This window comes from Euwallacea fornicatus, chromosome 16 (assembly GCF_040115645.1).
Source record: "Euwallacea fornicatus isolate EFF26 chromosome 16, ASM4011564v1, whole genome shotgun sequence".
NCBI classification, from domain to species: Eukaryota; Metazoa; Arthropoda; class Insecta; order Coleoptera; family Curculionidae; genus Euwallacea; species Euwallacea fornicatus.
This window is the reverse complement of record NC_089556.1, coordinates 896,201-917,569: the sequence shown is the minus strand read 5'-3', so window position 1 is coordinate 917,569 and position 21,369 is coordinate 896,201. Positions and strand designations below refer to the sequence as shown.

The 21,369-nt window shown below is 38.3% G+C and overlaps 1 protein-coding gene across 11 annotated transcripts in view; it reads right to left on the bottom strand.

Annotated features, from left to right (window-relative positions):
* Positions 1-21,369, bottom strand: part of CadN (Cadherin-N) — a 267,563-nt gene that overhangs the window by 38,590 nt on the left and 207,604 nt on the right. For 7 of the 11 annotated variants that reach the window (XM_066291539.1, XM_066291536.1, XM_066291532.1 and 4 more), the window contains 3 exons: positions 13,901-14,016; positions 13,252-13,416; positions 5,753-5,890 (listed from right to left, as the gene is read on the bottom strand). In XM_066291539.1, coding sequence (XP_066147636.1) covers positions 5,753-5,890; positions 13,252-13,416; positions 13,901-14,016 — 419 coding nt within the window. Of the gene's footprint in view, positions 1-5,752; positions 5,891-11,828; positions 11,994-13,251; positions 13,417-13,900; positions 14,017-21,369 lie in introns of all 11 variants that reach the window. The other 4 variants (XM_066291537.1, XM_066291534.1, XM_066291538.1 and 1 more) reach the window with 1 other exon arrangement.

The following is a 21,369-nucleotide window of genomic DNA, read 5'->3' as shown; positions in this document are numbered from 1 at the left end:
CGACGATAATGAATATTACATTAAACCCTTTTCAAAAGTTTCAAATTTTTCTTATTCATTTCAAAAGCTTTCAGTAGAAACTCATCAAGAGCGTCTCTCTGGGGCATCTTTATTCTGCGGAGTTACCACAATGTCACCAAATTATTCAGCGAGGTAGCTAATGAAAAAGACATTAGTCGTTATTTTATGGATTTCTTAATGAGCCAAATTCTCTCATTAATTCAAACTTTGACCCTTTTCTTCCTTCCACTGTAAGTAAGATTTTGCCAGATTATGGATTTATAAACCGAAACGAAAACGTTCAACAACTTTTCCATATTTTCGAGCAGCCGGAGTGAAACTTGGAAAAATCCAGAGCTTCCAAAGCAATTTTCTCATCGATTTCCTGGCTGATGTAAACAATCTGTGCTGTGAATTTTCAAATATCGCTTATTCGATATTTAGAGCAAGTACTTTCCATTCGAATGGATATTTCCATTATTTTAATGTTTGAAATTCAGCCTGAGTTTCGTTGAAACTGTACAATGTCGGGTTAAAAAAAAAGGGGGGGGGGGAAAACTGATGCCCAGTGATTTTTGACCAATTCTAAATCCGACCGTTACGCTTCGCCTCGACAATCTTCTGCGATTTTTCGAAACCGTTTTTGTTTCATTCCTTTTAATTGGAATTTCGAACTGCTTAATATTCAATTAACATGGAAATTACAGGATAACCAGGAAACGCACCTTATCCAACCCAATTTCACTAGTAATTAAGTGATAGGATATATTTGCGAATGTGTCCAATTTAAAACAGCCCCCGACAAGCGAGATTTCGGTTCCAATGATTAATCGGCGTCCTTCATTTCCCTTATCTCACGGCGGTGTGTTAAAAATGCTGATTTTATTCTGGAAAAGATTAATTGCTTTCTAAAAGTTTTCCATTTTTTGGACTGGGACCCAAATTTGCGGCTTGAATAATAATCATGTCGGCAATGTTCGACAATTGGAGGGTTGATGCCTGTTATCTCTTATTTCATGACTCGAATGCGTCATCCTGGACATCAGGGAAATATTGTATTAGCACATCGTAAACTCAGCAACAGCATGAGAAACGACTGCATTTCTTGTCGGCTATTTCGTTTACTCGGGGGATCGCAACTCATAACGGCACCGGACAAGTGATTTACATGGAAATATATCATGAAAACCGCTGGTTAATGCTTAGTTTTGCTGTAAACAGCGACACTTGAAACGGCTACTTTTCTGATCGACGGGAATAAATATTAATACACACAGACAGTTGAGAATAATGAAAAGGTAGAACGGCATCTTTTCTCTATTTCCCCCGTGAGAAAACCATCCTGGAACCGTTCATTATACTTGGGTCCCTTCGAGTTCCTCAATTTGGGTCTGGATGGCGAGAATACAAAGTGTGCACATATGATGCTGAGAGTATAGAGGAAATCCTTATTGTAGGCCATATGTGCATATCACGCTGTACCCCACGAGGCAGCTCAAACCCCTCCCTCGACTTGCTCCGGGAGGAACGCTCAATCCTCGGCGCTCTTTCACGGTTACCGGAAGAGGATATTAGAGCACGCAGAAGCAGGAGCATCCAGAAATGACAGGATCGTCGGTCAATTCTCGAGGACAAGTAGACCAAAAGACTTATCCCTAAGCTAAATTTATGGGTCTCGTTTAAACATAAGCGCCTGAATTACTACCTAAGTCAGGCCCTCAGCGGACAAGGAAGTTTTAGGGACTATATGCACCGTATCGGTAAGACGGGCCCGGATTGCAAGGACTGCGGGGCCGACAACTTCGTAGAGCACAGCATTTTTCAATGCTCCTTATTCGGAGAATAAAAAGGAACATTGAATAAGTGCGTGAATAATTTGACTTCAACATCTCTTATGAACGAGGTATCAAAAAGGAAAAGGAATTGGGACCGTTGCATCAGTGCCATTTCCGCGATGGTCAAAAAAAAGGAACGAACGGAGTGTTCCACTAATCACGAGGGACAATAGGACAACGTAATAACCCAATAAAGAAAGGAATCGCCACATAATAGAAGTGCAATGAACCCTCCTCACTGGAAGGAGGACGATAATTTCAATTCGAAGAATTACAGCTAATAGAATTTTAATGCTTACTCAACACTGAGGGTATGTCCCCCACGGGTACCTCCGGGTCATCGAAGATCGGTTCCTTGGTTCTCCCCAAGTTTTTAGTGTTAAGGCGTCCGGGGGAATCCCGCACTACTTGGTTGCCAGAACAACAGGTCGGGTGTCTTGAAGTATTTCCTCGTGAAAAAATGTTTTTTTTTTCGAAAAATACTCTGCTTCCTTTTACTCCAAACCTCCAAGTACTGGGATTCTTGCGATTGACTTCCAAACGAATTGAAACACTCAAAAGTTTCCAATTTCATGCACAGAATTTTGACCTGTAAGAGAGCTGGATGCTCTATCACTTGTATACTTACTGCGAATAAATGAGGATGAAAAAAGAGTGGCATGACTAAACGAAAAAATCCTTTTTCCTTGGATTTAATCTTGCAATTATGGACATGAATAATTGCTAACTCTGAATTATTGTAGAGAAACTTCACAATTGTAAAAGAAAACGTACAGCCAAAAAGCTTAATTAACAGACTTGAGATATCTAAGACAGTTTTAGTAATTGGGATTACGAACTTCTAAAAAGGATATTATAGACATTAATTAAAGAAATTTGAAAAATTCAAATTTTTCCCGTTTTTCAGCTTCTAATTTATTAAATTTCACTTCTGTCAAATCACCAGCAGCGAACGAAAAACACCGAAACCGTTTGGTCTGCACTAGACTGTGTATCACGAACACGTCCTCCATTTTTTCCTGTTTTCATGGTTAGTTGCCTTTGTTTCATGGAGATTTATGGGTCGTTCCATGCAATGGATAAAAAGGACATTCCAAGTGGAGCTCACGATTCAACTTACGTAATTTTATGATGTTTACAAACCATGTTTCACAGCGATGCTACTGATTTATGGCTCCATTTCGAATGTTTTTGCGCTTTGTTTTTATGCAAATCTTAAGCTCGCATCCGGAGTAGTTTACCAAAAGAATTAATTGTTCGAGTAATTAAGTTGAGGCTTGTTGTGCGCTCGGCTCAATCATAATTAATTCCGCGTCCACAGCTACATCAAACAATAACAAATTATGTGAGCTTTTTGAGCGCAAAAAGACTCTTATTTGAGCGAAACACATATTTAATGTTCTCTCTCTCTTTTCTTTGTCAATAGAGAGTTCGGACCAAATAAATTTCAGGGGCTCGATGTTGTCCTGAGAAATTGAAACCCGAAAGCGCGTTTAACGAATTGGAACAGGGTTAGTGACAGGGTTTAAACCCCCAAAAAGTAAGGGATGGAATTAGCGTCCGGTTAAATGATAAAAGATTTTTCGGATTAGACTCTATTTCTTTCCATTAAATTCATAAATGCGGAGGGAAAAATAGCTTTCTTAAATAGAAAATTTCATTTAACCGAAGGAGTGTTTGAATGGCTCTTGAATTTTAGTACGGGGACTTCCAATACCTCCAATGGCGTTCTTGACAATGGCGGCGGCTTTAATCGATTTTGCAATCATTGTGAGGGATCTGTATCGATTACAGTTTTTTTGATCGGGATTTCTCAGCAATCCTCTTTTTACACATTTATTTAAATCTGTCACAGAAGCTTTTCCCATGTCCAAATCCTCAGAGTGGGACTCAAATAATATTATTTCAATGCTTGAATTGACAGAACGTGGGATCAGATCGTGAATGGAACCGGGCTGCTTCGCGATCTACTTCGATGGGAGTGCTGCTGTCGTGCGTTATTCGGCTTAGAAGCTTTATGAATTCCAGAAATTTACATGTAAAAACTTAAAGTTTTTTTTAAACGACATCGAGGAATTCCGACGTGCTTTACTCTACAGCCCTCCGCTCTGCGCTTGAGCTCTAAACAATCCTACTTCGGTTAGTCGAAACTGGAGCACGACTGCTGGAAACGGCTTCGATAGAGCAGTTTTTTAAACTAAATTAAAATAATTTATATGGTGCCACTGTGAGCTTTTTCCTTCTCCCAATAAATCCAACTGGAGTGATAAGACTGATTTCCCACTTTAAACGACGACCAAATCGTTTTATCCTCAATTTTACGAGACACATTAAAACTTTCAATTTGGCTTTAAGTTGTTATACCTGTTCCTACTTCAATTTTCCACTTTGGCTTTTGAGGGGCACAAAGTGCTTACTCGCGAACGTGACATGGCGACAAAACAAACATCCGATGGGCGGCCGAAGCTGCAGCATTGAAAACCAACAAAGACAATGCTTTATGTACCATTTTTAAGTAAATAATATCGCCGAAGCTATGTACACATATGGAATAATAATAAATACCTAAGCAGGTCGAACGTAAAATTTATCACGTTCGGTCAACACTCGAGATGCTCAATCTCATTATTTGATATAATAACTGTAGGAAGAAACGAAGGTAACGAGGCACCCAAGAATGTAATATCTGCCCTTAAGAAGGGATGCTACTTTAAACGTTCCTATTAAAAGAGTAAACACAAAGTGTATCGGAGGGTTGTTGTAAGTCGAAGGGTAATGAAATATTGCTCCAATTCGCCACTCGGAAACAAATTCCGATTAAGAGGTTGAAATCCAGACACTGAATTCGGACCAGTTTATTGCTTTTGGAAAATTAACGACCTTTCAACCGTGTAAAAAATTAAAGAGATTGCTTTTGCAGCCTTTGGAGCCCCGACGGTTGATCACGTTCCTAAATTTAGTAAGTTGTTATTTACTACGTGGCATTTGAGCCATCCCAGTCAGGGGCTCCGCCTTAAGTCTTACGAAACCAGCCAGTTAAACACCCATTTAATCTCCCACATACTTTTATATTATTATGGATCTCTCAGTGACAACTAAGATTTCCTCGGAATCACGAGTTTTCCTTTTCACCTTCCACGGGTTTTCCAAATTTTCCCAGGAAAACCACATAGCTGCGCTTACTAAATAACTGGGTATAAATGGCCAACATACCCCTCTAAAATAAATAACCTCATTCCAGTAAAGGAGCCAGAAACAGTGTTATTTCCCCGGATTCACCTAACGGTAATTTGAAACTAGTTAGTTAGATATACATATATTTTCGCGTTTCGTTGAAAGTTTCCACGTAGTATCCTAAACTGGCCCGTCCAGTGCCAAGAGCACCGTAAGCTGCTTGAAAGTTTTAGAGCGGAAAACTCAGCTATTCTTTTGAAACTTTGCCAAACTCGCCGTTAAGCAAATAAAAGAACCAGCTGGGGAACTTGGACTATCCTAATGTATATGTGCCTAGTGTGGCAGGTGAAAAATAAATGCACCTTGAAGATTACTTGCTTCAGTTATCGTTGGTATATTTTGGTTCATTCTTTCACTTAAAGTGGGTTGGGAAGTCACACATTTCCTTATTTTCGTCTGATAAACATTCTATCACGCAGAGGTGGACTGTCAGGCCCGGAAATGAACGCGGACATTTTCAACAATCAGTGTTTGTTGAGAAATCAATGAGGGGAACCTTTAACAGTGACGCAGGACTGGGGCAACACCGCCGCTTATCGCTTTTATGTCATCAAAAGACTTAAAAAAAACTTGTATGGAACCTCCATATCGTTAGAGCAATACAACATTATCACACCGAAAACACACATACAACATCGCATTTGGGCCGACTTCTTGCCCTTTCCATCTGGAAACCGACTTACCTTTAAAACAAAAATTTCACCAGTTGTCCTGTTTATGTCGAATTTGCTGTTGGCCGGATTATCTGGATCAATTCCTTGGCCGGTGAGGAAATAGACGATATTCTGTGGCCTGTCTTTGTCTCCATCTGTTGCAGTAACCTGCACAATTAAATGTACGTTATTAGGTGCCGTCCTTACGCCATATTAGAGGGAACACGGCAGGTTCTACTGCTACTTCAATCAGGAAATGTGCGCAAGCTTAAAGGTGAAATTCACGTAGGCAAAAACACGCATGCAAGTTTGAAAACTTCATAAGATTAAAGATCTAATTCAGATTTGTTCGATATGATATTTACGACTTTTTCCTCACTGTGGCTGTCCCGAAAACGAGCGTTGGGAGCGTAAGTTGAACATCACTATCTACAAATTTATGCACGGATTCCGCATACGAGTGCGTAAAGTGCAGTTTTCTGAAATAAATCGTTGAAGTGCGTTTGCTGTCTTTCTGCAACTGCAGGAGCAGCTACTTATCTAACAAGTTAGGAAATACATAGTTCTTGGTACCGAGCGGAATGTTGCGGGAGCCGCGAAGCGAGGTTCTGCAACGTGGCACGCGCTGCATAAAATAGTATTTCCTACAGAGTTTTATACACGATTTTACCTAATTTTGACTTACGACGAGTAAGTTGGGGGAAATTTTGCCATATACTTCCTGGACCCAATTTTGAACATATTCAATATTCATCCTATACCCCTAGACCATTGTTGTTGCAGTTGAATAAATTACCACTGCCCATTAAAGTACTCGTTTTCATTGCGCAACTAGTTGGGAAATCGAACCCGTCGGACGATCCGTTTTTAGGAAAAAAACTGTCACTTGATCAAAATTAGGGAAAAAAATTTATATTTTAAATACTTCTCATATCAGGTGTAAAGTCGTTTCAAAAGTGATATTTTCAGCACTAGTTGAGCATTGGCCTTCAATCCTATCTGGAAATATCGTTTTCGTTGGAATGCAAATTACTGGTTTGTAAGGAAATGTCGGCAAATAAATTAGTACTGCGTGCTTAAAAGCTAATTTCGGCGAAATACGATTTCGTAAGGAAAGATTACATTTCGTAATTTAATCGAATCGGAAGGGGTATCTGAACAATTTGATTTTCCGGAAAGTGACTGTATTTTAATCTTGAGTTTCCACAAATCCTAACTGGAGAAAAAAAAATTTTAAACTCGCATTTCGTCCGTGAATTGTATCTGGATTTCGTTCATTTTTCAACGACCTGAGCCCGGCCTCAATTTTTTAAGTTCCCAACAAAGCTGCTTAATTTTTTCACAATTTTCTAGCTCAGTTCTGGGATTTTCATCATTGTTTTTGAAAAAACTCAATTGATGCGAGCTTTTTTCAAAATGTTCTAGCGCAAAAACTGGAGTACGCTCACGATTTTCCAGGAATCTTTACTTAGGTGAATTTGGTTCGTGTTATCCAAAAAAGTAGTTAAATTGACATATTTCCGAATTGTGTTAGCGATATTCTAGGATTGTGGCGAGCACTTATTGCCGATTTAGAGTTCGCGAATTACCAGCACACTGAGTTCACTCGAATTTTAATTTCAGAAAAGCCTTTGAATCCTTTCATGAATATGCAGCAAAGTTTTAAAATTTTGATCACCGTTTTTCATGAAATACCACTTAGCTAACCCGAAATTGTTTAACAATTTCCCAGAAGGAAAACCAGATTGTTTCTGTTAGTTTTGTTCGGGTAAACTGAAATTCAGGTTAAGACATCTCAGTTAATTGAAATTTGCACACAGACAAGTCTCCGCAATCAGGCAAAACTGACCTTTGATTTTTTTTTTAATTTTACCGAAAACGAAATGAAACCTTTTGGCATTTGTCCAGGAACCCGAACTGCCCGAACCTTTATCACGATGGAAGAGAATTTGATGACGTTCTGATGCCGCATTTCCAGAGTCGGATGGAAACGAAGTTCTGGTTGATTTCAAATTTCAAGACTAGCGGCTAAAGGCGGCTGCCCACGGGGCGGAGCGTAGCTCGTTAAGTTCGGCAAGTATTGGGTTGGTGGCTTTTGACACCAAAACCCCAATATGCGAGAATCCAGTGCTATGGCGTGTAAGCCTGTTTATACACCCGGATCGTTCGTTTTTTTTTTTGACAAATCAAGCCTTGCTCTTTCAATCTCGTAACATTGCAATAGTGAGAGAGACTGATTATATTAAATGCATAACAAGGTTGAATACGGTCTTTTTAGCTACATCTGTATGCGAATTGAAAACGAGCCAGTTTTTTAGAGCACAGAACAAATACCAGGTAATCTTTCTAGAGCAGTCACAATTTGATACACACACCCTCACATACACTCACACACACAGGCACACAGACACACACACACACACACGAGCATACATAACAGTGAAATAACCAGTCAAACCGAAATTCTAAAACCCGTTTAATCACGATCAGACTCAGATGCATTTTGCGTGTATGCAGCTCTACGCTGCATTTAGCTAATCTGCTATGCCATTTGTACTTTTCAGCCGACATCCACTTTAGAGTCCAGACAAATAGGTAAACGATTTAAGCCATTGTTTCCGAGTTAAATAAGTTTCCAGTTGGCATTTCGACTTTGAAATTTAACTCAACAATTATTGGGGAAGTTTTCGAACAATTGCTTTCGTCGATTACAGGGAGTGAAAAAAAAATTAGTGCCATTTTGTAGGAAGCAAAATGCCACAAAAATGTGAAGGGAAAAGCTCTTGCGAAAGGATCCGTACGGCACGTATAAAAGTTTATGGACAACTAATTGGAAAATCTGCACTTGCTGACGGACGTTATTAATGTTCCAACGAGGCGAAACTCGAAGTGACTAACTTTGAAAGATCCGGAATAATCTATTAATTGCCTTAAGTAGAATTTAACTTTGGAGCTAATCTGGGAGCTTTTAAATAAATTGGCTTAAAAATCCCTAATGCCTACGTTTGTGAAGTCCAATTCTCGGGAGAAATCTTCTCAGGACAATGGGAGGAAAAATTGATGCCGGTTAGAGGTAGGAGCTGAAATTATTAAAATAATCATTTTTCGAGAGACAGCCAAATTAAAATATAGTAATTGCTAAGTTTCCAACCTTGAATGGAAATTAAATGGCAAGGGAAATTGGAAAGACACCCTAGGGTGCGTTTTACGAAATAATGTGCCTCGTTGAATACGCTGTTAGGGTCTAACGTGGGTAAGTGTCTAACAGAGATATGAGTGGTTTTGACAATGCAGCGCGTCAAAGAGAATTGAAGAGAAAATTATTTTAAAAATTCATCGCCCTTTTTAGCCCTTATTTCGTCCAATTAAACGCATTAAACGGAGGTCCTCCGGAAAAAAAAATCGCCTAATTTTAAAAGATTGTATTTAATGCTTAAACTTTTTAATGCCATGCCATTAATTTTCATCTTCATTAAGCTCAATATTTCTAAGATTTTAACGTCTGAAAGGAGGGCTTACGCGGACAGAGAGGGAGCGAGAGGGACAGAGAGAGGGGCCCGTGTGAAAACCCGTCATTAAGCCTAATGCGGTGCCACTTTTGCAATTTTAACTTGAAAATATTGTTCCAAACCTCTTCAGGGTTTGGACAAATTTAATCTGCATTCATTATATAAAGTTCATCCGCCTCATGCGTCGGATGAGGCAGGAGACCTCATAATCTCTAATAATAAAAGTGGCTTCGACGACAAGGTCCGACTAATAAGTTTAAAAGACCTGCTCATGAAAGTTTCATCGGCCTTCGATTCGCTGTCGAGAATTCATATTAGGGTTGTCATTTAGTTTATTGTCCCTTAAGATGTGACTGACTTCGGGGTAAAGCCGAGAATGAGAAATTGGCCCGTGATTTATTCAGTATTTCTTCCCTCCGGAAAAATCGGAATTGATTAATTTTTTCATCTTTGTCAAAAGATTTGACATATCGCTGGTTATTAGATAACAGAAGTTATCTGTTCCGAGGGGGTATTTTTATGAGTGGAAACGTATGGGGCATATCTAAGATTGGCGAAGATGAGAAATGGCATAAGTGTCATTAAAATTCCTGGGCAAACCCCGTCAATTTGTCGGTTTTATTATTTCACTTCGGGTCGGGCCATGAATAGCGATAAGTTTTGTTGATCGGGCTCGGCGAGGGTTCCTAGGGGCCGCGGCCGGGTTACGCCTAATCTAGTCATCGTCTCAGGTCCCCCGATAAAACCTGATTGCACGACAATGGTCCAGGGATATGCGATATTTTAGTTAAACGATACGAGTCATTTTAAAGACGTCCGTGAAACCTAAGGTCCTAAAGCGGTCCGGCTATACCGAGATACGTCAAAAAAATGTTGTTTCTTGAAAGAGATTCATAAGCGGAGTAGGCACAAAAGCCAGAGGATGACTCTTTCAAAATGCCCGTCCACTGATGTTTAATGGAACTGGCCCATCCAATAATTTAGGACGTTAAGGGCAAAGACTTTCTCGGGAGATGTGCAGGCCATGGGGAAAGAATCTGTCACATTTTAAACGTAAATTTTTTGATAATCGGAACGGGGCGTGCTACATGACGTATTCGGAGAACTCCATGAGCAACCCAAAGACGCGATAACATATATGGTTATCCATTAAAAAAAAAGTTTATTGCGTTTGCGCTCTACCCTTCACAAAATGTTCAACTACTCTTGTCCCCATATGTTTTTTAATTTATACTGGGTGTCCAGAACGAGGGGGTCAAGGCTTAACCATATATTCCTCGGTCAAAAATATGTATATCGATTCGTGGCGATGTACTTATATACGAAATTGTCTCATTCTTGATATACAGACAGCCGAAGTTTCACTTTTTTTTTATTTTGCAAATATGCCGAGAACGGCTATATGAGTTGCAACGAAATTTGGTGCATAATCTTTCTGCCTCTCGGGGCACATTAGACGGGGGTCATTATTCCAAAATCATCACGGGTAGTGGTCAATTCCGAGAAGGTCGAATGTTAAATACACCAGAACTTTTTTATTCGCTCACGAAGACGATTGATTTTTTTTATGTGAAATTTCCGGTCTATTATGCAACTTTTTTTTTTTTAATCTTATCATCGAATTTTGATTTGGAGCCTCAATTAGACGGAAAAAAATGAAATCAGCCGTTTTCGACTTATTTGCAAAATTAAAAAAAAATTGACGGGCTGCATCTCCAGAAAGAGACAATTTCGTATATAACTATATCACCGTGAATCGATATATTTTTGACCAAGGAAACTGTAGTGAAGCCTTGACCCCCGCATTCTGGAACACCCTATATATTGTGATTTTGATGATGTTTTCTTACAATTCCCAAATTTCGTCTAATTGTGTCAAACGGTTTTTGAACTATTAACGAACTTCCATATTTGTCTTCTTCCTAATGAATTGAATTTCTCTGGCTAATGGTATTTGATCCAGCTGCGATATCAATCATATTCTTTGTGTAACTCTTCAAATCGCTAATACCATCTCCTCGTCGACCTTTAACTTTGTCGACCCGGCTCCACGATATAAAAGACCCCGATTTGGTTTCTTTTTCAATCGCCCCCAGATATATAATCTCAAAGGGCTTTAATTTTACCAATTTCTACATTGCCCCCAAAAAAGAGGTACCTTTATAAAAACCGAAATTCGATATAACATTTCCCTGTAATGAGGAAACTTTGCTCAGCAGTCACCAACGTTTCGTTTCATGTAATTTAATAGCTGTAGAAGGTCGGGGCCCGTGTTCAATAACGCTCGAGGAAAAGTCTAAGAGTTTCAGTTTAAAAATTGCCGTCAAACAATAAAATTTGGATGAGGACAAACAGAGAAAGCCCCGTTTAAGAATGTCGTAAAATATAAGAGGTTGCTGGATATATCACCGACATAAATTCTTCAAGAAATGCATGTGTCGACAGATGTCTTCAGCCACCTACCTCTTAAATTGAGCACTTCCAGGCTGTGGAGAGATATTGTATTAAAACCTTTCCTAAGGTAACAGCTGTTTTATATCTCCAGGATATTAGTAAGGAGCTGAGAATAAGAGAAAACCTTAAATCTAAAGTCTAACCTGCATTAGTAACATGGGATACTCTCCAGGGTATTCCTCTTGAACCTTCCTATCGTAAGCGCTACAGTTGAACCTAGGAGGTAGGTCGTTCACGTCCTTAATATGTATGACTACCGTGGTGTAATTTTCATTTAGGCTATCTGACGCTACCAGGGTTAGCTCGTACTAGGCATGCCAAAACCAAAAACAAAACAGAAAACAAAACTGGAGGACCGAGAGACAAATGAGAGGACTAATACGGTCTCGTGACGTTTCGTATTCCCGGTCTCTATTGTCTAAAGGGCCACCAATAATAGATTTATAACAAAACAAATAAATATGCCGTGGGATGCGCAATAAATACGAAATAAAATCGTAAATAATACGATACGGTTGGGAAGTTCGGCCCTGATAAAGTTTGGAAGCGACCGGCTGGAAAATATGTGATTTATGATTTGTGACCTTTGAGTTTTGAATAGATTTGAATCTGTACCTGCTCATTTGTATGCCGTTTTAACACGCGCGTATCAATAATTTAAAAGTCTTCTGGCAATAGAATGAAAAATTTATGGACATGGTTTGAATTTATAAAAGAGAGGTAGCTTTAGAGGAGATCCGAGGGCAGGAAATATAACACCTTTCCACCAATTGCATCAGTTATTCGGAAGTTATGTGGACTCAACCCGGACGGTTACTTTAAAATCGACAATTCGAATCGAACGTTTATTTAGGAAATTTGTTTTTGTAATTTCATATCTCGCCATGAAACTTCAATATCAAATTTGTGCTTATTGGAAATATTAACGAACGCAGGAATGGAAACTTTCCAGGTATCCGTCCACGTAGCAATTTAAATCCGAGATGTCGCAAACCTCCCTTAGCCGGTAACGAAAATTCAATTCCCAACAAAACACTCGGGAAAATTCTACTTACGCCCAACAAAGTGAACAGACATGGAAATTCGACACAAAAGATTGAAATATTTCTCTCCCTATGCAAAAATCTTACAATTGATATTCCTGTTTACTGCAAAGTTTAAAGTGTCGATTTGTGTGGGGAGAAAAATAACCCAGAACGTCCACGTCTTCCAAACTTTATCAATCGTAACTTACGACCGTCATGCAGAACATGATTTTCATGTCGAAAAGTGGGTCACAACGGGGTGATGCCTCTGCAAAACAACGGGAAACTAGCTAAATTATGTAAATTATATTACTTCAGAGAAATTGCGCTAAATGTCCCTTCTTTTTGCCAAATAAAAAGTGCATTGTTCTGGGATATTTAACACAATAGCTCGGTTCAACATTTCAGAGAAACACGCTGCAGAAAAATTAAAATTAAAAAAAAATTCGCATGCGAGTTCGGATACAAAAACGTATAGGGGAGCTATAACGCAAATCATCCCTATACGATTTATTTAAAAATTCGGCCCCAAGACACTCGCCCTTAAAACAGATTTCGGCAAGTTTCGATCGTCTTCTTCAGTGATTTGGGTCCTGTAAGTGGGTCTTTCGAAGACCGGTGGATTGTCATTCACATCTTTAACGTGTATCACCACGGTGGTGTAGTTCTCCTTCAGGTTATCAGATGCTGCCAGTCTCAGCTCGTACTGTTTGCAAACGTGGAAAGTGGGTTAGTAAATGCTACACTTGGAAGAATACCATCTACGTGTTGAGTCTTATTTGAAAGTGGAAAGTTTTTTGTATTTTTCCAAGCGTTTGATTGACTATAAACAAATTTTGAGAGCGGCAGTACTAGGAGGAACTTCGCACATTGTACGTCCTCTTCAAATGAAATAGCTTAACCTTAATTCCCGTTTTCAGAATAAAGTTGCAATAATGGAATGATGTAGAGGCATGCCAAGGCTTTATATCAACTCGTCTTGTACACCGTACTTTACGTTTTATTTTTCACCGAGTGCATAAATCTCATTTTACGACGTCTCTTCAGGACAAACCTGGCATATACATACTTCTACTTCAGAGTTACCCTGCTATTTTCGTGAAAACTCTTTGTTTCCATTTACTATCCGTTTCTCTCTGAATTTGTTTAAGGTAAGAGACGTTAGTGCTATAGTGAAAGTTTCTAGTTACCCTCTTCCTGGTCTCATAATCCAATGCCCCAGCAACGTAGATCGCTCCAGTCATGTTCTTAACCGCAAAAGCTCCTCCTATGTTACCGCTTGTAATCTCGTATCGAATACGGGAAGCTGAAACAAGTACATGTTCGATTGAGTAATCATTTATAACTGTAATTGATTGAGTAATCATCGTGACGTTGGCAAAATGTCTATTTTCGTACATTACTGAGGTGAATTTACTTAAAAAAGAGCAGCAATTCCTTTCACTTTGTGCATGGAACGCATCGCTCTGATTTAAAGCGAATTTCAAACAATCAGTCTGTGTTAAGTAGTGACCTATCCTCCAGTTAGTTACTTAAGTAAATTAAATGTAATTCTGGAGAACGTTCTCTTCTGCCTTTATGCTTTACCGCTGCATAGTTGGGCCTTAGTACTGCATTAATTTAAAGTTTTTGTGTGGACATAAATTTTTGTTTGTTTCCTCTTTACGTCCGAAGCTTCTACGTTTTTATTCGTTGAAATGCGTCGGTCACGGCAATTAAAAGAGCGTCAGGTTCAACTGCGGAATTACCTAACCCAACCGTATTTTGTAACTAAAATTTTCAGGCAAAAACATAGTTCGGTAGCATTATATTTTGTTATGGAAAAGGATCAAATAAACGTTAAACCACTGAGACTCGGACATAGAAAAGTTTAATAGTTCAATTATGCTTCACAGCCGCTCCTGGAATAGTTGGTTTTACGTTCTGAATACATAGCAAAATTGAGCTTTTTTATGTAGCGCCAGCCCGCCAGAAGTTATAACTAATAATAAGAAGTAATATTACTTAAGCTTGAAGTCAGTATCCAGATGCGTATTATACAGGGTGTCCAACGAATACGGTCCACTATCTCGAAAGGTGTTGAAACTTGGACAACACGCGAAGGTGGAGGTGATCTATTGGTTAAAAATGTTTTCATGAAAAACCACTTCCGGTTACACCGGAAATGAACGTCAACTCGCTTATTTTAAATGGAACACCCCATATATTACAACAAATGTCGATTCTGTGGGACGTTATGCATATTTTTCGTGGGTAGTGTTCTACGCCAGTTTTTTCGGTTTTCGAGATATTTAGAATTTTACAAAAATATTAAAGTTTCAGCCATGAATGTATTTTGCAATAATTCGAAAGCGGCTAAGTATTTTGCAACGAAATCCTGCGCTGTTGCACAAAATGCTTTACAGTCCTTGGATCAGTGAGATAAATCAAGCTTCTTCATACCGGGTATTCAAAAAGAGAGTCCAAAATTATCATTCAAGAATTGTAAAAAAACTCATTTTTTTTTCAATAGGAACCCCCTATTTTTTCAACGAGTACATATTTAACACTAAAAATAAATACTCATTTGTCTACATCTATTTCTAACAGTTTTCATTTTATTAAAAAAAAAAACATTTTATATTTAACAACTTGTTTAACGCATTGAGATAATCTTCGTTTGAATAGTTTACCAGTGCCGCCATGCTTAAATTCTGGCGAGCAGCGCCACCTAGTAACTCTAGACTTTATTTAAAATGATTGATTTCCGGTATGACCGGAAGTGGTATTTTCATGGAAATACTTTCAATCAACAGATCACCCCCACTTTAGTATGATGCCCAAGTTTCGACTCTTCCCTAGCCACAGTTTCCGAGATGCGAATAGTGACCCATATTCGTTGGACATCCTGTATATTCGAAATGTGTCCGCGGATGGAGTGCAGACGAGGAAAAGATCTTTATTACTTATTTTAAGACAAAAAGCATTCTTTATTAAAAACGATTCTGCCCGTTGAGGAAATGAGTTTGCATTACAAACATTTGAGGTTAGATGTGCGGGGTGTTAACAAATCAGGAAAATCTAAAAATTCCTTCAAGACAGAAGAGCCATTGTTAATTTTTTCGAAGGAAAAATGCACGAAACAACGTCGAACTAACGAAAAATCTAAATACCAATCTTGGAATGAGGATTTGAAAGTATTAAATTAATTAACCACATAATTAAAAATGATTCGACCTAACTGCCTACCAACTCGACACACTTTTCTGCTAATTCAATTAGTTTACCATACATTTTAACAATAATTAGCGGCACATTTAGTTCATCTATTGCTTCCTGTACGCGCTCATTTAATACTTCCCTATTATGTGGAAGATCATTCGTATAAACCCTTTGTTTTGAGGCACCCCATAGAAAAAAAGACTAACAAAGAATGGTCAGGCGACCTAGCTGGACAATGGATTGAGCCAAACCACCCCATCCGCTTTACGCCAAAATGATTATGTAACCATTGTCTGACCAAGGCTGCGCAATGAGCAGGACATCCCTCTTGTTGTCAGAACGTGTTATTTACTACTTTTGGTTCTGAACTGTTAAGAAATGGCGAAACAAATAGTTACCAAAATGTCCAAATACACGTGTCGGTTTAAATTTCCCTCTCTGAAATATGGACCGATGACCCGATCCAAAAAAATTCCACATCATACGTTAATTTATTGATAATGTCGACTTCGTTTGTTTATTGCACAATTAGGATTTTCGAGAGCCCAATGACGGCAGTTTTGGGAAGATACGTGCCCGTTTGTGCAAAATATAGATTAATCATCGGTAGAAAAAAATCATCTGTGAAATCTCCGGTTTTCAAGATAGTTTTCACTCATCCAGAAACTAAACTCCAGACGTCTCTTTTAATCTTCGGCTTCAAGTGTATGCCGCAGCTTTGGCTTAAAAGACTTAATCCTATTTTCCTTAAAAATTGTGTACGATTCACTTTTGCTTAAGTCCTCCAGTTCCGCACGGTTTCTTAAAGATAAATTTATATTGTCTAAAACTGACCCTAATTTCTAACAATGCAGGTGCGTCGTTTTCGTGGTATGTTTCCTTAGGTTTCTTCACATTCATCATCGATCCATTGTTTTTTTTCAACAACTTTCGCAATGCTTCTTTCGTTACAGGCTTATTAGGAAATTTTTCCCCGAAAAAATCTACAGTGTATTGAAAAGACACATTTCCCAATTTATTAACACCCAGTACATCTAATCTAAAATTTTTATATTGCAATCTCATTTTCTCAACAAACGAAGCTTTTCATAGTGAACAATTTTTTCTGGTAAGGTAAATAATAAAGATTTTTTTCCTCTCGTGCACTCCAATCGCGGTTACACTGTATATAGAGATAGATAGATACATATATAGATATATAGATACATAGGGCCGTGGAAAACACAATATTTAACGTAACAATTCAATTAAGGTGAGCTAATATTTTGTTAAGCTTTGGGCCCACATCCAAATTGCATATTTAGCGCAGATAAATTATAATGATCCGGTAGTTCTGATATAGGTCGGTAATGTCCAATTTTGTGTCCGAAAATTGTCACATAATTTACAAACATTTCGTATTTTAATTAATTCATATCTAAAGGCCCATCCCGCACTCGTCCTCTTCATGGTACTTTTCGAAATATATGGAATCACTTGCATTATACTGGTATACCTGAAGTAGGTAAGTTCAGGTTAGGTAGCAGCGGCTCAGGTAGCAGTCTGTAGAAGCTACATCTGAGCCAACACATTTTTTATATATTTCGAACAACCCCCGAACGGTATTTTCGACGCAAAGTGTCCTCCACCACGCAAGAAAATTTTTACTGTGGATAAACCGTAATGAACTTCTAACCTTCGTGTCTGGCTGCGTGGTTTACGGATATTAAAAATAGCTTCAGCTGCGTTTCGCGGCAGTTTTTAACTAGTTATTTAATTACCACAAATGCTAATGATGTGTCCATTCTGAACCACATTTATAAATCTCATGACGTGAAACTAACTCATTCTACCCGTTCAGTTACATATTTGTTCCGGACGAAACAATATGTTTCGGTTAACGTATATTAGTCATTGAGATAGCATGATATTGGTGATGAGCAATTACTGTAGTGATTCATGGGCACTGCCGTGAAAAGTGTGATCAATTCCGTATCACAGAAATGTCAAAATTGCATTTGCACAGCTTCATAGAGGCCATACAGCTTATTCACTTCATGCATCTTTTGACACCTGTTAAATAACATAGTAAAAATATGAGGTGCGTTCTTAACTGGCTTACTTAATCATTGGCGTAGGTGAGTCGCATTTGATAAGATCACAAATTTCGAATGTGGTCGTCTAGGGCACTTAAGTTGGTTTAAATCTCTCTTCATTTCGATCCCTCAACATACCGTCCCCGATTCTTTTCTCAGAGTGTTCGATTTGAGCAGGTTCGTTCGGGTACCTACCAATGGTTCACGTAATAAATAAATGTGGAGACCATCGATATTCTCATAACAATTTGGCCTTGGAGATGTAAGATTTACTATTTCGCACGCGCAGAGTTAGTAATACTGCAAAGTAGAAACTGTTTTATTATTTCCTAAAACTACCAAGTCGTAAGCCTAAACTCTTCTGAAAGTACCTGCTATTATCGATGATTGCCAAATTCCCAAATAGTGTTCTAAGAACTATTAGGAAGTTTAAGAGGATTTAGTTTAGCCCCCATTCTTGCCTATTATATGTCTGAAAGTGGTTGTGCCCTTGTAAGAAACTATGTGGGACAAAATAGAAATTTTTACGCTTGGTGTGTCATAATGGCTTATTTCATTTTAGTCGGTTTCGTTTCACCAAAACTCAAGATTGAACGAGTGCATTATCGTTCCGAGATTGGAAAAGTGGAGTGTTTAAGCTAAAAATTAACGTCGCTACATCCAAACTTTCCACTTAGTCCAATTCATATGGAATTACCGACTATTCAAACGAAGTTCAAAGAATTTTTTGTAATTATTCTTCCTCCAATTCTTGTATCGCGAAACTAAATGCTACACGACGTCGTTTTATTGGCCATTTATTTCCCAGCTTAGAATTGCAGGATCCGGAAATTTAAACCCGATTTAAAGGATTAAACAAAGTTGATTTTGAAAGTTTTAACCCAAAATTATTTGGGGTCTATTACTATGTAATTTTCCAACATGGTTCTCTAAAGTCTACATTATGGTCCAAATGTAAACAAACGTTACATAACTCTCTTCCAGCTAAATATTTGCCGAGTGTAGTTAAACTGCATGTAAAATGTAATATGGTTAGTTCCAGGCTCACAAAACTGATATCAGTGATATTGTCAAACAAAATCCCTCTCGCGTGCTTCGAAATTAGTTTGGGTTTTTATTACTGTCATATAATAATTCGGCGAACTTAGTAATAAACTATTCCGCAAATACGTCCACAGTATCCTCAAAGTTTTTGGGGAATGTTTCAGTTTTCCCACGTTGAAAAGTAGATTTGGAGGTAGACTACTGCATTAAACACTTAAACATGAACGGTGTTTCAGGAAATTTGATGTCCTCGTTGGATGCCTTTTATTAATCATGAAGTTAAAGTTTTCCCACAAAGTTTCCCTCCTATCTCACTTCAGGCAAGTAGCTCTTCAATACCGAAAACATATTTACGAAGTAAGTTTTCCATAGATTAGGAAAAGGAAATCAACTATTTTATTGACTCATAAACGATTTATGGTGGCTCGGATGGAAGTGGCAGATATAACATAAAACTTTTATAAGCTTTTTCTGCACACTTAAGCTGAGTTAAGCAGGATTATCATCGAACTTATTGACCCAATTTGCCACTTAATAAAAATCCAATTTTGCTAAAAGCAGTAAATTATTTACGTCACTGCCAACATGGCCGGCTTAACTTTCAATTGCGTATAAAGGAGTTTCTTCGTGGTTCAAAAATAATGCCAGGAAAACAATTCTCATTGGGACCATTCATTATATTCCACGACGACCCGGGATGAATTCTGCTACCTCGGACGCCCTCGTAAATTCGGTAGCCTCAAATAAAGAATATATATTATCTTGTTCCATCTTAGAGAAATCCCGGCGCTTAGTTTTAAAATTATGAGCAGTACGTCAGCAAAGTTTTACCTCGAAGTGATCTATAGAAATTACGCTGCACTTTCAGCTGGATCAAGTTATTACTTGGCGAACTGCCACTGAATGTCTCAGGCTTGCAACGGAATCTTTTTTGTCAAATTAAACTGGAGTTAATTTGGCGGAATTTCGGACGTTCAGTGTCACTAATTTTCTCTTTCGGAATTACTACCCTGCAATTCCCCTCTTCGCTTATTGTATAGTTTTGCATTTGCAGTGATGAATTTTTCATTTCAAAGGAATTCCTGTTAATTCATTTTTTTCAAATCATTTCTATGGGTAAAAAATTCAATGAAGGCCACCAATAACAAGCCATTGCTCTAAATTAAAAAGCGGCTCAACATGCTACCTGAAAATTAAAAATCTCGCCCGACAGAAAAACCGAACAAAAGCGACATCGAACTTTTATTACGTTTCACTAAACCGACAATAAATTTACGTCTCTCCGTTATTAACCGAGTTTTAGATCTTAGAGATTAAGGCATAAATTTCGAAATTATGGTTAGACGGGAATAAAAAGTGGTTCCGGTAGCGGGGAGGGGGGGGAGGTCTCGGAGTTAATTTCTGTTTTGCCTCCGGGAAGCAATTTGGATTCGGTACACACCAATGATTAGAAAACCGGGGAAACGAAAATAAAAACAAGATCGTTTGTTGGTTGAAAATAGATCTTGCACAAGAGAATGGGGATTATTCGTGATACTTTGCCTAAAACAAATTTATTCCAACAACGTTTTGGACTAATCACTAGGGAAACTTAACGTAATGACATGGGCAAAGTGATGTGCGAATAAAAGCAAATAGCGATAATTATTGACTCTGTGCACTCTCATTAAAATTCAGCATGCGACGTAAATGCCCGTTAAATGGAATTTGCTCACATTACAATAAAGGGGAATTAATAAAAAGGTTCGAGTTTTAGTCAGAATCGTTCCATGTGCGTATTAATGCGAGCTTTTATATGAACGAATGATATCGTGTCTATTCCAATCTTTGACGAATTTAAAGGGATGTTGGTGAACTGATGGTTTCGAGCTTTTGTGTCTTCTTTTGTTTGAAACTCAATGAAAAGGGTCCATCTACAACATGGGGCTGACCGACGTCCGCGAATAATTTATTAGAGCCGCTCTAATGTTCCGATGTGGAGAGTAGGTTAATAACGATTAACGACCAAACAGAATTAGATCCCATTTTTACTGTTAGCTGGGACAATTAATACGTCTTTATTGAGGATCCAGCAAGCTGTCTGGACGATAAATTCCCTTATTTAGTAACTCATGAGATCTCTTTTAAGCAAGGGCGGATTAAGACTTTTTATGCCGCTGAGCAATCGATACCATCTCGCCCCTTCGGGTTTCTCCCATCAATTTTTTTTTTTTTTTTTTTTTTATTAGAAGATTCGGTCGTTGAAATGAGTCTCACATGCGTCCCACACGTCGATAATTATTATTGTTTATTCTTATCGAAAGGAAAAGTTTCGTAGCCATTTTGGATGACCAACGACG